Here is an 18,732-nt window from a genome sequence, read left to right on the forward strand (position 1 = left end):
TAGAATGATCAATCACCTCCACAGGAAACAAGAAAATTAAGGAGTGTTCCATTCCTCCTATCCAACCATTAGTCACGGTGGTGCAACCCTTTTGGGTCCATGATTTTCAGTGGTCCTCTAACCCAAGCTTCAAATCTTCTACCATTTTATTTAAGAGGTTGCCACTCAACTCAGCCTCAGCAAGGGCTTTAAACCCCAGACCATAAACAGTTATGGGATCTATCATGCCTTGCCAATAAGGACACTTGTCACAAATTGATTATGATTAGATGACAAATCATTATATAATATGATTACACAAGTAGAAATAATTAAAGTTTAATTTTAAACTTAAAGAAAACAAATAAAACATAATTAATTACCTGGCTGCAATAAATGGAATGCTGGAAAAGTACGAAAATTTGTAAATTTGTTTTCTGGTAGCATCATGAATCTCCTCGTTCCAACCCATGCTCTTAAGCGAGGGTTGTGCGCTAGGAGTAGTGCGCGACACAAAATAACTATCCAATCTTGACTTGTGCACTCTAGGTCCAAATGTAATAGGGCTAGTCTTAGTAGCAAAATGACTAGCATTAGCACTAACACTAACACTAGCACTAGCACAAGCACTAACACTAGCACTAGGATGAAAGGGACGCTCGAAAGAACCCTCTCCTACACAACTTGTAGATGTGGGAGCATGGGAGCCAATATCAGTTAACTGTTCAAGTTGCCTTTTCTTATTTAACTTATCTTTTTGACATGTCTCTAATTGCACATAACAAAATGTTTTGCGTCAGCAGTTTGTTGAGTGCACACGGTAACATCATGTCCAGGTATGCCAACAATATGGTATTTGAATCTTTAGACTCCATTAGAATTTATTTCTTTACAAAACATACATTTTGTTTGATGTTTTGTTCTTTTAGGAAATTCTTCGGTATATTTCCAAGCCTCATCCTTTTTAGGCATTGTGAAAAATGAAAGTTAAGGCTGCTGCAATAAAAAAATTCAATTAAAAACTTGAACTAATAAATAAATAAATAAAACTCTACATTTTTTTTGAGAAAATTGTAAATACATGTTTACAAATTTGCTCTAAAAACATTGTAGGGTTGGCATGATTGAACTATGCAATTTAGTAAAAAAATTCAAGATTTACAAATTAAAACTTAAACAATTTAACAAAAAATAAAAAATACACTAACATACAAAAAAAATCAACACTTACCTCTTGCGAATGAGTTGAGGAGCATTGCTATCGACTACTTAATGCTCCCAATGCAAACTTATAGCCTCCCCAAATTGATTTGTGATCTCCTTGATGCTCTTCTTTCTTGCTGATTGCAAACGTATGGTTTCTCTTTTCCATTCTTCTCTCTCACTTTTCCTTTCTTCTTGTCATACTAAACAAATAGAAGGCGTTTTAGGATTATTAGTAAAAGGAATGTAAAAATAATAATAATAAAAGTTTTTAATTTGTTTTGTTTTTTTGTTGGCCCAACTATAGAGTTGTGCAACTGATTTTTTCTACTGCCTTTTGGCAATTTTGGATGAATCACCTAACTCGGTGATTTTTGGCAATTAATCGCCGATCCGATTTACTACGTCACCAAAACTCGGGAGGCTTGATTGGAATCGTGAAATCGCCTAAATCATGATAATTCTGGGATCTCTGGTTTATACAAAAAGGGCTTTTTATCTATCAATTTGTAATACCAACTTTCCAGAATAACATACCCTTGTGGGTAGATGAAGAAATGGATTAAGGAGATGAAATTGTTGATTTAGCGATGGTAACTCTGAAAGATCACTTCAATGAATTCTAAGATTTGGTACAAAATAAAATAACAATTGACCTTGATGAGTATGTGAATTCTTAGACTGACATAGGTTAGGGGCAAGAAGTTAAACTAGAAGAGTTGGATGGAACACCTCTACAACATTCATTCATATATCCTTGTCCTTTGAATACCTTGGTTAAGGAACCCATAGAAGATCTAGGTGAAACAAAACAAATTCTGGCTTAAGGTGATAAACCATTGTTTATGATATCAAATCTATTGCCCAAGTAGGAAATGGAATTGAAAGCAGTTTTGGAAAAGAATACTCAAGCATTTGCTTGTTAGTATCATGACATGATAGGGATTCATCCTAATATTTGTGCTCATCATATTTATACTGAGGATGTTAAACCTATCAGACAAGGAAAAAGAAGAATTAACCCAACCCTGAGAGTTGTTGTAAAGCAAGAAATAGGAGAACTGCTTAAATTGGGATTTATTCATCCTATCGGACAATCAATGGGTTTTGCTAGTCCCTATCGGTGATAACACCTAAGGAAGATGGGAAACGGAGGGTTTGTGTCGACAATAGGGAACTAATAAGGCCACTAAAAGAGATTCTTTCCCTCAGCTATTCATAGACTAGGTGCTAGACAATCTTGCTGGTAGTAGTTATTTCTCTTTTCTTGATGGGTTAGTGGGTACAATCAGATCCAGGTAGCTCTGCAAGACCAAGATAAAACCACGTCCGCTGAATCAACTGCCTCTCCCTCCACTACACTTGTCCTTGGGCACTTATGATTATAGAGTCCTACCTTTTGGTCTTTGTAATACCCCTGCAACTTTTTAGAGGGTTGTGTTAGCCATTTTTGCTGATCTCACTACTTCTTGTGTAGAGGTATTCATGGATGATCTCACAGTCCATGGTAAGATGTTTGAAGAAGCCTTGGAAAGCCTAGATTTTGTTTTTAGAGGTGTAGAGACCATAGCCTCTCCTTAAATCACAAGAAATGTTCACTTATGATGCAGGACGAGATAGTCTTAGGCTACCACATTTGTAAAGAGGGGATCAAGATGGATCCGGGCAAAGTAGAAATCATAAAACAAATTGTTGTTCCAACAACTCAAGCCAATGCAGGAGCTACCTTGGTCATGCAAGATTTTTTTCGCCAAAGGTGTACATACCTATTCAAAAGTTGTACAACTTTAGAATTAGATCTGCGGTCAGAAATCGGGTAGAATCGATGCAAGATGATCAGAATCGATGTCTATTCAACACTTTTTAATTGATTTGTTCATTCTCCATTTGAAATGACTCATTCATTTTCCATTTATTTATTTAGTTACAGATGTCTTGTTGAAGGCATATGTGAACATGTCTCGCACATTTTCAAGGAACATGTTCTCACCCATTTAATAAGTTGGGGAACGCTGCATCATAATTTTCTGGGAACGGCACACTTCACACCATAGATGCCAGTTGGAACAAATTTGTCACCATCTTAAGAGAAGATATCCGACTCCTTAAAAAATGTTGAAAATTTTATTTTTTAAAGATAAGAAAATTAAAAGGTATTTTGGACAATGGCAAAAAAAATTACATTTTTATTAATCCCCATTTTATATTTATTAAATTTAGGCTCAAGTTCAATTTTTAAATTTATCAATTTCATCTTTTATAATTTTTAAAATAAAATAAATTGCAATTATTATGAAGTTGAATGTAACCGTGGGCAGCAACAAGTGGAGTAGTGATTAAATGGTGTGTTTAAATAATATTATAATTAAATGCTATATTTAAGATTTAAGATTAAACATTTAATTTATGTTTATTATTATAATTCTAATTATGTTGTACATAAATATAGTTTTATGTAAATTAAATTTTGATTATTATTAACTAGAATGCATTTAATTATTGTACAGAGTATTTTATTTAGAGAATCATATTTAAAATTACGTTAGATTTGTATATATAGAATATTATGTTAATTTACTAATTTTTATTTCAAATATTATGAGGAAAAAAAATTAAACTTTAATGTTTAAGGTGTTTCCTTTGTGAAATTCTTTAGGTTCAATATTTTAAATTATATCTTAAGATAATTATGTGTATTTATAATTTTTTTAAACAAATATGCTATAAAATAAGCTATTAAAATATTTATTACAACAAAACTTATCAAGAACCTATTTATCTATAAAATAAATTAAAAATATATTATTTTATTAGATTTTATATTTTAAATGTATTTATTATGTTATATATATTCTCATAATAAAATATTAAATAAATATGTAATATTAAATTTTGGCAGTTTTAAAGTGTACTTGTCGTTTACACTTGATATATATTATATTAATTGTAGACAATCATTTTAATATTGTTTCTATATTATTTTATACAATATAAACTTATTTTAAAATTATTATGTTAGATTTTTTAGGATTATTGATTAGGAGAAGAGTCTAGGTTTAGTCATGGTTAGGGTTAAAATTTGGTTTATGATCTTATTTGAGATTAGGGTTGAGGTAGTGTAAAGGTTGGAATTAGGGTTGTCAATAAGGTTTAGGGTTATAATCATGGTTAGGATAATGAGTTACATCATAGTTAATATTATGATTAAGGTTACCACATTTATAAAGGTTGAGTTAAGGTTATGAATGAGGTTAGATTTAGTAATATGATCAATCTCATGATTAGAATTAGAGATTTTATTAGGGTTAGGGCTAGGATAATGATCTTGCTTTAAGTTATGATGAAGGTAAGGATTGGAAAAATATCATTCACTAAATAGGTTGTCAATTGACCTTATTACTTCTACCATTATATGAAAGAACAGACACATTTTTCTTCTAAATATCTTTTAATATTTCTTCGGCGTACCCATTGCACCTTGAGGTGTGATTACTAGTATATGAGGTTTATCAAAGGATTCAATAAAAAGGGTGAATCCCTATTTACTTTACTCAAGGATGCTCAATTCAAATGGATTGAAGATTGTCAAACCTCTTTGAAGAAATGAAACAAGCTTTAACAACTCTTGTCATCATGGGATGAACATGGGGTGGACCATTTCATTCACACACAAAGGCTTCTAATTCTACTATAGATGTCCTTTGAATTCTTGAAACCATGAGTCACATGGCACACAAAAATAATCCAACTGAGGAAATCATGACATGAAAGAACATACTGAGCAGGAGATTCCAACCAAGAGATTGGACTCTGTTATATGACTCAAGGTTTCAAGAATTCAAACGACATCTACTATATCAAAATTAGAAGCATCTCTTTGTTTATTTGACATAGTTCACCCCATGTAGGTCCCTTGATGTTAGGAGTTCTTGTCAAAGCTTGTTTTATTTCTTCAAAAGAGGTATGACAATGTTTAGTCCATTTGAATTGAGCATCCTTGAGAATCCTTTTATAAACCTCATATACTAGGAATCGCACCTTAGGGTGCAATGGGTATGCCGAAGAAATATTGAAAGATGTTTAGAAGAAAAATGTGTTTGTTCTAACATATAATGGTAGAAGTAATAAGATCAATTGACAACCTATATAGTAAATGATATTTTCCCGACCTTACCCTCATCATAACATAAAGCCAGATCATTATCCTAGCCCTAACCCTAATAAAAGCTCTAGTTCTAATCATATTACTAAATCTAACCTCATTAATAACCTTAACTCAACCTTTATAAATGTGGTAACCTTAATCATAATATTAACTATGATGTAACGCCAGAGGAACTTTTAGTTAAAGTAAGAGACCCCATAAATTTTCTAGCTATTTTGCCTTGATTAGTGAGATCATCAAATCAGAACCAACTTGTGTTACAAAAGCCCTCAAACATCATGCATGGAAAGATACCATGATAGAAGAGTATAAATCCGCCATAAAGATTGATTTATGGGATATAGCACCAAGACCAAAATCGGAATTTGTTGTTTCTTCGAATTGGATCTTCAAAATCAAACATGCTGCAGATGGCAAAATAGAGAAACACAGAAAGAATGTATTGATTATAAAGAGATGTTTGCACCTGTTTCCCATTACACCCCAGTAAGAGCACTAATAACTATTGCAACATCTAAAGGGTGGAAGATCCATTAAATGGATGTGAAGTCCGTACTTCTGAATGAAGCTATTGAAGAAGTCTCTTTAGAACAACCTGAAGATTTTGTAATACATAATGCTAAATCTCAAATATGCAAATTAAAGAAAGCTTTATATGGACTCAAACATGTGCCTAGAGCTTGGTATGAGAGGATTGATCACTATCTTGTTGGACTAGGATTTTCCAAGAACGATGCATATCCAAATCTCTTTTTTAAGGTAATTAATGGTGATATGTTAATACCTTTTTTATATGTTGATGCCTTGCTAATCACAAGAGAAGATCACCTTATCACTCAACGTAAGGAGGACCTGGCTTCAAAATACTTCCTTGGATTAGAAGTTTGGCAAAAATCAGATGCTGTCACTCTTAATCAAGGAAAATATACTATTGATATTCTAAAGAGGTTTGGAATGTTGAACTGTAGACCCTTGACTACACCTATAGCAACCAATTTACACAAATTTGAAGGAAGCAACAACAAAATCAAAATTTGCACGTCCCACTCTCTATAGATAGATAATTGGATCATTGATGTATTTAGTTAACACAAGACTGGATATATGTTACTGAATGCTCTAAGCCAGCTTATGTGTGAACCAAAGGAGATACATCTTGTTGCTGCAAAGCATATTTTGAGATACCTTCTAGGCACTATTAGATATGGTGAATACAAAAATGTACACCTAGATCTATGTAGATACTCTGATTCATATTGGGCTGGAAGTGTAACCAATCAGAAAAGCTCAATAGAATCTGAATGCATTGCAGCCTCTATGGGAGCAAGAGATGTAGTATGGCTCCAGAAATTGCTCGTGGGATTGTTTGGTGAGCCCCTGAATCTTACTACTATCCATTGTGACAATCAAAGTTGTATTAAGCTTTCAGTGAATCCAATGTTCAATGATAGATCAAAACACATTGAGACTCAGTTGGAGTATATTAGTACAACAAGAGACATTCTCACCAAGCCTCTCCCTAGAGTTAAAGTTGAACACTTTAGGAAGAAACTTGTTATGGTTGAAAATATAAGTCATTATTGAGATTGAGTCACACACACACACACACACACACACACACACACACTTGTATTTGACATTGTAAGGTGATGAGTTTACAATGAATAGTCTCACTAACATGATGGATATCATGTGACTTGATATCCATGGACATGTCATGATAGTTAGTATCTCTTGGACATTCTAATAGATATCATGAGACTTGATATCAGTTGAAGATCATTATGGTCCTTATGAGATAATCATGGTGGATAATGTATCCATGGATATACCATGGTTTGTTATCGTAGACATATTGAGACTTGATGTCACTGCACATACCATAATTTGGATATTTTATGAAGAATGTCATGTGACTTGATATTCTTGAGCATATCATATATTTTGATATCACGAGTAAGGTGATATCTCTTCTCACAATAGATGAGCCTATTGTTGTGATCTATACTTAGAACTTTATCTTCCCTAGCTAAGAGGGAGTATTGAACAAATGATTGCTTCGATCAGATAGAGGAATGATGATTGATTCTCTGATGTGTGTGTGTGCACTGTGTATACAGATATATATACATACATATTTTAATTGTTTATAATCATATCATCATTTGATCTAGTCTTTGGAAATTGATTATCATCCTTGTACCTGATCAAAACATCATAAGTTCCAAGTATATTGTCAATCTGCATTTGGAGATTATTAATTGCTTGCAGATTATTATTATTTCTTGTTCCACATATAATCCCGATCGAGCAATGATTGTCGGTGATTACATTCAGATCAGATATTTGTTTGTGCAAAGATTATTATCAGACCAAACTTGATTACATTGTCTATACCAATCATCGGTTGTTAAGAGACATAATCAATGCATAAACCCGATTAGTGATAGGGTGTTTAATTCGTAATAAAATGGTACAAAAGAATATGCATGCCATGAACAGACATGCCTCCACTGTTTGAGACATGTCTGCTCATTGGACATACCTCTTCCATATGTATATATTGCAGATCTGATCTTCGAAGAGGGGCACCAAAATCAATTTGTGTTCGCCTCTTGGAGATTGAGCATCAAAGATCAGTTTCAGACTTGTGAAATAATTCGATTATCCATAGTCTGATTACAACCTGCAAATAAGATACAAAAGTTAGTAAGAATTATATTTTGAAAATTAAAAAGGACATTATCTCACCAAGTTGAGAAGAAGACCATTGGCATAGACACATGCAATGGCTTGATCAACAAGCTCTCTTCAACCGGGTGTAAAAAGATGCATACCACATTATTGCAAAAAGAGAGGACTTCTGTAGAGCGATCTCTTCAACCAATTAGAAATTCCTAGAAAACTTCAGGTATTTCTCTTGTTTCTGATGGATGGAAAGATACAAGAAATTGTCCATTGATTAATGTGATTGCAATGTCCCCCAGAGGGGAAATGTTGTTGAGGGTAGTTGATTGTGCAGGGGAAGTGAAAGATGCACAATACATTTTTAAAATTCTCATCGAGGCCATAGAGATGGTGGGTAGTGAGAATGTGTTCCAGGTGATTACAAACAATGCGAAAAATTGTAGGGGCACAAATGCTTTGGTTGGGGGCCGATATACTCTATTTTTTGGACACCATGCATCGTATAGTCCCTCAACTTGGTCATGCAACAGATTGACACTCCTATAGATTGGGTGAAACAAATATACCAAGAAGGGAAGGAGATGTTTGTGACAAATCATTAAATGTCACAATCAATATTCAGGCCATTCTCCAAATTGGAGTTGCTGAAGGTAAATGGCAATTACTAAATATAATTAATTTATTCAACTTTAATATATATTTCTTGATTGGTAAAAGGCTTAATGCCCTATATAATATATTTTGAAATAATTTAGAAATGTTTTTACCCCATTCAAAATGCAGGCATTGGGGGAAAAAGAACGGGGAAGGAAACCCCCAGTATTGCCTAGGACATTTAATGTCCTTTGTGCATTGATACATTCACCTTTGTTACTATTCAAAGATCTTCAAGAGGGCATACCCTCCCTTACATCTTTCTTCCCTTGCATTTTCGGGAGGATTTAGGAAGGCATACCTTCGTTTACAAAGTGTATGTTAATACTTTAAAAGGATTCTATAGAAGAAAATATATAATTGATTTCATACATTGATAGTTTATCAAAACTTTTGTCTTATCTAAATTCATTTTAAATTTTTTTAATAAATTTTATGTTATATTCTATTACCAAATTGTATATAACTTTGCTTAATATTTATTGACATATTGTTATTAACTTGCTTAGGTTGTTGAGACTCGATTTGTAACTCATACTATTATTATGAGATGACTCTCTGAGGTGCAAGGGGCATTGAGTCGAATGGTTATCTCCAACCAATGGGGTATATGGAAGGCTTCACATATAGGGATGGCCTAAAAGGTCAAGACATTGGTCTTGGATGATAGTTGGTGGGCTTGTGTGCAATTTGTAATGGATTTTGCTGAGCCTGTCACAACAATGCTCCACTTTGTTGATACGGATAAACCTTGTTTGGGGAATGTCTATGGGCATGGACACAATGGTAGAGAAGGTAAAACTTTCCATACAAACACATGAGAATGACCCCACAGAATGTGAAACCTTATGCAATAAGGTTGTAACAATCATTCATCATCATTGGGAAAAGATGACCACCCCATTGCATCTTCTTTCATATGTCCTATCTCTAGGGTGCTATAGCGAGGAAATACTTTCCATGCTAGATAGAGTAGCACCATATGCAGATGAAGGAGTTGCTAATGTATGCTACAACACTTTTGAAAGACTCTTCCAAGATGAAGAAATCCACAAAAAAGTTAGGACACAATTTGGCTTAGTTGCCCCAAGAGTAAAACTTAGTCTAATTGCAATAAGGGACCAAAACAGCATGGGAGCTTTCACACGGTGGTATCTTTATGGTCAACCATTTAAGCATCTGCAACCTCTTGCAAGCAAGGTCCTCTTACTGTTAAGTTTTTTTTGTTTGTTACCACTTGTATTTTACAATTTAGTACATACTCCTTTATCCACTTAGAGAAGTGTAACTAGTTGGGCTAATAAAAAGATGAAACTTGGTTTACATTCACACCAACTTTTATCTTTGTTATGTAAGGAGGATCACTACAAGGAAGAGGCAGCCAAGCTTTGGGATGTAGCCCTTGAGTGTGCCAACTTGGATGCAACGGTTCAGGATCTTACTAGACTCGCTGCAGTCATAGGTGATTATGATGATGATAACATCATGACACATGGTGCATCTAGTGCAAGTGGAACCACTTTGGGTTCAAATGATCTTGATCTAGCAGCAGTTGGAGATGATGGGGATTTTTTTAAGAATCCTTATGATTTTGATTACTGAATCTTGAGTCTTGAATCTTGATTGATGAACATTGGGACATGAACGAAATTTTGATTTGTAGTTGTAATAATTTTCTGATTTTCAACAGTTTGATATTTATTTTGTTGCAGTTTATTTAATATGTTAGCTTAGTCTTCGACTTTTCTTCAATATTTGAAAAAGCTGTTTCACTTGGCTAATATTGTTGTATTGTGCCTACTCCTCTTTAAATGGCAGCAAACATCAAATGATTTGGGCAACAATATTCTGGAAAACCATGGAGCTCAAAGTTCTCATGTTAATATGGAATTGCCACATATTGGCGATCATAACCATGAGGTATGCTACAGGTTGAACTGATGATCTGTATCAGACTCATGCCAACAAATGATGTGCTTAAGTTTTCAATCATTTTTCTTTGATTAATGTTTACATTTTTGTGTTCATTAAGTCATATGTGTTTATTTATAAAGAATATTAAGCCAATCAGGGGTTGACACCAACAAAGATGCAGTTGTAAGTCTAGTGTAGGGCAGAAATGCCTCAAAAAACCACCTAATACCTTGGAGGTATGCAACAGAAGACCTTTTTCTGTCTGATAGTAATAATTTAAATTGTGTTCTAATTTATTATCAGATATCTCAGAGCTTTGCTGGGTCTAGTGACCTCAAGAATTGGTAATGATTTAAAAAAATAGCATTTCTTCTGTCTGCTTCTCCACGTGGACTCCATAACAAGTAGCAGGAAGAGGGTGGTCTGCAAGAAACGAGTCAGTGGAGAGGCACAATCAGATCCATTGCCTCCATGTCCCCTAGCAGTACCACAGGACTACAATCGAAGACATCTTGTTGATCATTTTGTGAATCACTTCTTTCTGATTAGCAACTTTGCCTGCAGACTATGGCTCTTCATAAACAAATCAAACAGGAATATTATCATCAACTATCAAACAAATTCATTATCGCCATTCACTAATATTATCACTGGCATCCTTCAAAGTGATGTTCAAACATCGGGTAAAACTGTGAACACCCACATCTTCTTGCTGCTCAAATTAATAGTTGAGAACATTCTATCCATCATTCCATCTCATCCCTGTCTTGTCAGCCACTTGCTTGGTTCGGTCATAAACAAGCGGAACTTTTGAGAAGTTCCTGATACTCATCACATGATCTTGATATATGGCAGGAGTTTGTTCAACTCAGACAGAGCAACTGTTCAACCCACAAAGCAACAACATGCACTATGACAGCTGAGATAGCTAGTTACTCTTATATTATCCTCAGACACATCATCATTCCCAGATTTTATAAAAACTAAAGATCCCAGTTTACAAAACAAACCATCACTCGAAAATCTTTAACACGTCTATCATAACAAATAAATACAAGTACCACAGAAGGTTTAGCACATGACCACTGAAAGAAAACATGATCAGTAAAATACACATTAATTTTATTGGAAAGAGAGCAAGGTCTAAGAGAGGGTAGCTATAGATTTTTTTGATGCTAGGGAACAACATCAGTTCAGGGTGGTTGCTTATTGGTGTGATGCTTCCCAAAATGTCTTGTTGGTAAATGAACACTCTATTGGTTGATTTTCATGTTACTCTTGAAGCGCTGTATGTGTTTTTAGTTAGATTATGGTGCTCTTGGTAATAGTTAGAAAGTTGCAATTTGAGAGGGAGGTTTTTTTTAAAATAAATCTTTTCTTCTTCTTTTTTTGTGGGTGTGGGGTTTGGGGGGGTGCAGGGGCCCACTTACGTTGACATGCTCATTTAGAACTTGACCTTTGTTACATTTTGTAATCTTTCCGATTACTCTTTTTGATCATATATGAATTAGTAAATGTTCTTATAGAAAATAAAATATTACTACTTCATTGTTGGGGTTAATTAGGGGTAGCCACTTGATTGTATCTAAATTTGCAGAATAAGGGAGATGAAAGTTTAGAGGCCACAGGAATCCCATTGCAATGTGGTGCTGATGCTTATCAGGTATACTGGTGGTAGTATTGCAGATTTGCTGCCATCCTTTGCTTGAAACATTATATTAAGCTTAAATCAATTTGAAAGGTTTATTCATGTTGACATTACAGGTTAAATTAGACATTTCTGGAAAAGCACCTGAACATCCTACACAAACTGTAGAATTATGCGAGGTCTCAGTTTCTGAAGTGACAAGTTCAAATGTTTCTGAGAAAAGATACCTTTCACACGGACAATTTCATCCTGGAGTTTCTGAGGAGATTGTGAATACGACTTTTGAAAGCCCAGTTTTTTGTGTTACTAATATGGCAGTTATGGAAGATTTAGATTGTCTTCCTTCAGAAGTAGATCAAGTTGATGATTGCCAAGATTGCCACAGAATTGGCGATAAAGAGTCTACTCAGCAGCTCTTAAGTCAGAGCAACACTAATAGCAAACTGAAGCCATTGCCTCCATTCCATTCTTTGTTACCTGTTGAGACACTGATCTGCAAAGAAACAAAACCTCACTGGAATAATGCAGAGTGCTCAATAGCTACACCTAAAGTTTCAGCAATTCCCATCAAGGTGAAAATTGAGAATGAGATAGCCCCTTCATTTATACCTGTCAAGGATTGTGAAAATGAACTTATTGATGAGTTTAATAATGATGAATTAGACCATGTCTCACTTGAGGAGAGAAAGAAGCTTTGTAAAGAAGCACATCTTGACAGGGATATTGACACAAAATGGCTTCAAGCAGACAGTTCACAAGCAGGAGAATCTAATTCTGGTGAAGGCTGGAAGGAAAAAGCAAGAAACTTTACTCTAAAGCGAAATAATAAAAAGACCAAAACGTGGGTTACTACTCTCTTCCTCTTACTATTTTTCTATCTCTTTCAACTGTTTTTCTCTCTAAAATATGCCTCTGGTTAAAACTGACAAGGGACAATATTCATTCAGATGTTCGGTTGAAACTGCTCTTGAGGAAGATGCCCCTGGTCTTCTACAGGTATGAACATTTTAAGATATAAACCCACAAATTTCGTTCTACATTGCAGCTAAAAATGATCATGTGTAAAAGCTTTGCTCTTAATTTCTCTCTGGACATGCAGGTGTTAAGAGAAAAAGGTGTTATGGAGGAAATCAAGCTCTATGGTGAATTCATAAATGAAGATTTGTTAGGCCTGGCTAATGAGGAAGATAATTTTAAAGACCTTGAAAATATCATAGAGAAGGTCAGTTTAAAACTGTCATATATGAAACATATCATGTTTTGCTTCAGCTTTCTACTATTGGCTCATCTCTACCTGTTTAGGATTTATGTCTTGGTTCTGACTTTCATCAATCTTACAAATTAAGATAAAAGTTTTATTTATTTTTAATGCTTTCATCACTTGAAATATTATGGTAGATCTCTTGAAATGTGTAATTACTTTTGTTTCCTTCTCTAAAACAAAGATTACCTTTGAACTTTTGTTGCTTTGCTTGTTCCATGCGATCACATTTTATATTACCTTGCTTTAATGTCAAATATTACAGTACGATTAATTTTTGTTCATCATTTTGAATGGGACATATTGGCTCATTTTCTGGACTTTGTTTCAGCTTTGGGGAAGGCCTTCTGGTTTGTTTAAGGTGATTCGCACACGACAGACACCCAACAAGCCTAATTATTGCTTACCTTGTTTGCTTTCGTTGATTGAACAGGTACATGGTATTTTGTACTGTCCAGTAGAAGGGTTTTGATGTAGCAATCAAATCTATATTCAAATATCTAAGGCTCATGCTTCTTTTAAATTATTCAATAATTATACTTAATATTTGATACTTCAGACTAGATCTCTACAAAACCGCAAGTGGCCTGTTGAATGGGGCTGGTGTCGACAGCTTCAATCTTTTGTGTTTGTATTCGAAAGACATAATAGGTGCTCTGGTTATTCATAGAACATTTATTTCTCTATAGTTCTTTTTTAGGGCGTCTTTTTCTTTGCAGTTATTTTTTGGCCTTATTAAATATATAACTCAGAATGATCATATACAGAATTGTCTTAGAGCGTCCAGAATATGGTTACGCAACATACTTCTTTGAGCTTGTTCAATTGTTGCCAATCAAGTGGCAGGTTGGAAGATTGATTACTGTAATGAGTATTGCTACATGTAGCAGAACAGCTCTTCTTGCAAACAAGCCTCTAGAGGTGATATTTCCTGGCTCTTCTATTACTTCTTGGAATTTGGTTTCGAATGGAAGGTCTTATAAGATAGCTGTTAAGCGAAAGCATTCTGAATTTTAATCAATACAAATTGAAAGTTTTCTCATTTGGTTTTAGTTTGAAATTGCAATTCAATTTAGTGATTCCAATGGTTTCTCACATCTGGAAAATGTTAAGAGAAGCATGGTTAGTTATTATGGTTGTCCTCAAGTCTTGGGTCTTGGAGATATACTATTAATTACATGCATCAAAATTAGGCAGATTACTGTTTTAGTAGTGTTTTACCAGAGTTCATTTAACTATCTGTTTCAACTAACTAGAATAACTCCTATGTTGAATGAACATTCTAATAGGCCAACGATTTGATTTTCCTTCTCATAAAGTGCTTTTGTTGGGGCCTAACCCTAGTCCATCCTAGACACACATGGATATGTGTTTGTTGTTAAACAAATTAGGGGTCTGTTTAAGTTGCCAGTTTTGGAATGTACCTGGCTATGGTGATTAGCTGAATTATTTTTGAGCTGGGTTCAGTATGGTTTCAACTAAAGAACCAAAACCCTAAATTGGATCGGAATTGACAATGCCGACTCGACTCGTGAATCGACTATGACTTAGCGACAAATCAACAAAGTGAAAAAATCCTTGAAATTTAGAGATTTTAACAATTTCAAACTTATTTCATACACCCTTTATTATTGAATATAACTTAAACAAACTATAACATCATAAAATACAAGCTAACATACATAAACAAGGAACATAAATGATAAATCCATCACATACATAAAATGTAAATTGTAGTTGAAGTAAATAGAAAACATAGGATCATATGACCTAGATATATAGAATTATAAATGTTGTCAAATCATAAATGCATGTAAGATAAAGATCCATAAAACCAATGACATCAAATTGACGAAACGTATGTCTATCTGTAAACAAAATGGAAAAACAAGTCTACCTTCTCAAGCTCTAGCTCAATCCTCATCATCATCCTCAAGTTCTGTGACGGCCTCAGCCTCAGCCTTTGAGTATCCTGTCTGCCTTCTACAAAGGCATCTAAGGTAGGTCCTAGAGGACTGAGTAGCCATAGCCCCCACATGTGAGATGGAATCATGAACAACATCAGCAGGCCCTATGTCTGTGCGTGCACATGTACGTCTGCCAGTGCTAGGTCCTAGGATTGAGTAGGTCCTAGAGGATTGAGTAACCATAGCCCCTACTTGTGAGATGGGCTAGTGAACAACATCAGCAAGCCTTGCGTTTGTGTGTGCACATGTGCGTTTGCCAATGCCTGAACATGCTCTAGTCTCTTCCTCTATCATAGCCACAACCTCAATCTTTCTATCTGCTTGGTCAACCCACTCATCATCTGCCTCAGTGAAGACTACATTGGTAGCCTCAATGAGCCACTCTGACTTTGGATCAATCTCCTCTAGAATGATTGTAGAGGAATCAATGTCCAAAATTTGTCTAGTCCTAAGACAAAGATTGTTATGAACAAAGAAAAGATCATTCAACCTTTGCACAAACAATCTATTTCGCCTCTTCGAGTGGATATGCTCGAACATGGACCAACAATGCTTACATCTAGAAGCATTGCTTGATTCACTCAAAATATTGATGGCGACTTTTTGAAGATTTGGGGTCGAGGGCCAAAACATTTGCCACCGTCTATTTGAAATAAGGGAAAAGAAAAACAATTACTCTTATTTATAAGTACAACTTTAAGGCTAAATTAAAAAATCAAAAATTAAAATACATAGCTTATAAGCCATAAACTTAAGAATATATTATTTTTACTTGGGTGTAATGATGTCCGAGCATTTATGGCCATCTTGCTAGAGAAAATTGCCCCTTCAAGTTATTGAATTGTCTAGCTCATGGTTGTAGTTGAGGCACTACCATCACTACTCAACCTCGCATCGCTGTATATAGGCTAGTTAGAACCTCCTCATTCGCCTTGAAGTCAGGACATAAACGATATGCTGGATTCAGATAATAAGCTGCTGCATGGATGAGCCTATGGAGCTGATTCTGCCATCTCCTATCAGTGATCTCCTAAATGGGGGTATACTTCTTCTGGACTCTTGCATACTGGGATCTAATGGCCTCCTTGTCCCTATCCATGCCCTCATATATGTAGCCCAAAGAGGGTTTCTCCCCATCAACAATTCGTAGGAGAGATACAAGGGGCTCACTGACTTGCATATAATTTAAAAATACATGAGTCAAAACTTAAATATAAAACTAAAAGTAAAACTAAATTATTAAACAATTAAATAATAAATACTAAATGTTAAATTCTTAGAAATTTACCTTCAATATTTCTTTAGTAGGTGTCTAAAAACTATCCTCATCAAAGATGCAATTCGCCACATCTATTCTTGCAGTGGTCATAGCAAAGGAAGAGGAAGTCCACTCCTCCCCAACAAACATGTACCTCAATTTTTCCCCTGATGTCAACAAGGATTGTGTGATGAACTTTGGGGCAAACTTTGTAATCCCAAGAAGAGTTAACTCCCTTTGCTTAGTGTATTTCCTAATTGTGCTGAGGGTGAATGCATGATTGTAGATAAACTTGCATATATTTTTTGCCTTTTCTATGCATTATTTGACCCACTCAAGCTTACTAATGTCCTCCAACATGAGGTCAAGGCACTGTGTTGCACAAGGAGACCAAAATATTTTGGGGCACCTCTGCATCAAAAGTTTACCTACAACAATTTTAAATTAATTAGAAATTTAGATTTGTTAAGAAACTTAGAATTAGAAAAGTTGAAATAAATTTATTTTCAAAACTTGAAAAGTTAAAGCTTAAAACTTAAAATTTACCTGCAACAACATAACTTGCTACATTATCTATCACCAAAACTTGAAAAGTTAAAGCTTAAAACTTAAAATTTACCTGCAACAACATAACTTGCTACATTATCTATTCACCACCTACACCACATTTTATTCCCCCACTTTTGCTATGACTTCCTCAATAATCTCACATAAGTGTGTTGCGTTTTTGACATGATAGGAAGCATCGATATTTTTGAGGAACATGGTGGATCCTACAAAATTTAAATAGTATAAAATACTTAATTTTCATGGATAGTCAACAAATTAAGAATCAACAAATCAAAATATAAATTATTCAATCACAATTCACAGTGCATGTAGGAAAGTAGAAGGATCAATCACCTTCACATGAAAAAAGAAAATTAAAGAGTGTTTTATTCCTCCTATTCGTGCAACTATCAGTTATGATGGTACAACTGTTTTGGGTCCATGCCTTTCAGTGGTCCTCTAGCTCAAGCTTCAAACCCTCTACCATTTCATCTAAGAGGTAGCCACTCAAATTAGCCTCAGTAGGAGCTTTAAACCCCAGACCACCAACAATTACGATATCTATCATGCCTTGCCAATAAGGAGACCTGTCACAGATAGATTATGATTAGTTGACAAATCATTATGTAATATGAATCTATGATTACACCAATAGAAATAATTAAAATTTAACTTTAAACTTAAAGAAAACAAATAAAAAATAATTAATTACTTGGCTGCAATAAATGGAATGTTGCAAAAGTGCCAAAATTGCAAATTTGTTTGCTGGCAGCAACATGAATCTCCTTGTTTCAACCCATGTTGTCAAGCAAGGGTTGTGCACTAGGAGTAGTGCGTGACACAAAATAACTATATCCAATCTCGACTTCCGACTCTAGGTCCAAATGTAATAGGGCCTGTCTCAGTAGCAGAATGACTAGCAGTAGCAATAGCACTAGCACTAGCGCTAGGATGAAAGAGAGCCTGGAAGAACCCTCTCCAACACAACTTGTGTATGCAGGAGCATGGGAGCCAATAGCAATTAACTGTTCAAGTTACTTTTTCTTATTTAACTTATCTTGTTCATATGTCTCTAATTGCACATAACAAAAGCATTTTGCCTCAGCAGTTTGTTGAGTGCACATGGTAACATCATGTCTACATATGCCGGCAATATGGTATTTGAATCTATAGATGCCACCAGAATATATTTCTTTACAAAACTTGCATTTTGTTTGATGTTTTGTTCTTCTAGGAAATTCTTCGGTATATTATGAAGCCTCATCCTTTTTAGGCATTGTGAAAAATGGAAGTTAAGGCTGCTGCAATAAAAAAATTCAATTAAAAACTTCAACTAATAAAAAAAACAGCAAACCCTACATTTTTTTGAAAAAAATTGTAAATACATGTTTGCAAATTTGTTCTAAAAACATTGTAGGGTTTGCAAGATTGAACTTTGCAATTTAG

The 18,732-nt window shown here is 34.6% G+C and overlaps 1 protein-coding gene across 5 annotated transcripts in view; it reads left to right on the top strand.

The window, feature by feature from the left end:
- LOC149535248 (uncharacterized) overlaps positions 1–18,732 on the top strand; it is a 52,159-nt gene that overhangs the window by 29,870 nt on the left and 3,557 nt on the right. For 2 of the 5 annotated variants that reach the window (XM_089807480.1, XM_089807481.1), the window contains exons 5-12: positions 10,508–10,609; positions 12,201–12,266; positions 12,368–13,092; positions 13,199–13,247; positions 13,351–13,473; positions 13,844–13,945; positions 14,072–14,163; positions 14,280–14,433. In XM_089807480.1, coding sequence (XP_089663606.1) covers positions 10,508–10,609; positions 12,201–12,266; positions 12,368–13,092; positions 13,199–13,247; positions 13,351–13,473; positions 13,844–13,945; positions 14,072–14,163; positions 14,280–14,433 — 1,413 coding nt within the window. The remainder of the gene's footprint in view (positions 1–10,507; positions 10,610–12,200; positions 12,267–12,367; positions 13,093–13,198; positions 13,248–13,350; positions 13,474–13,843; positions 13,946–14,071; positions 14,164–14,279; positions 14,434–18,732) is intronic. The other 3 variants (XM_089807482.1, XM_089807483.1, XR_016358077.1) reach the window with 2 other exon arrangements.

This window comes from Cupressus sempervirens, chromosome 10, assembly GCF_028749045.1.
Source record: "Cupressus sempervirens isolate cs-2001-9-10 chromosome 10, ASM2874904v1, whole genome shotgun sequence".
NCBI lineage: Eukaryota > Viridiplantae > Streptophyta > Pinopsida > Cupressales > Cupressaceae > Cupressus > Cupressus sempervirens.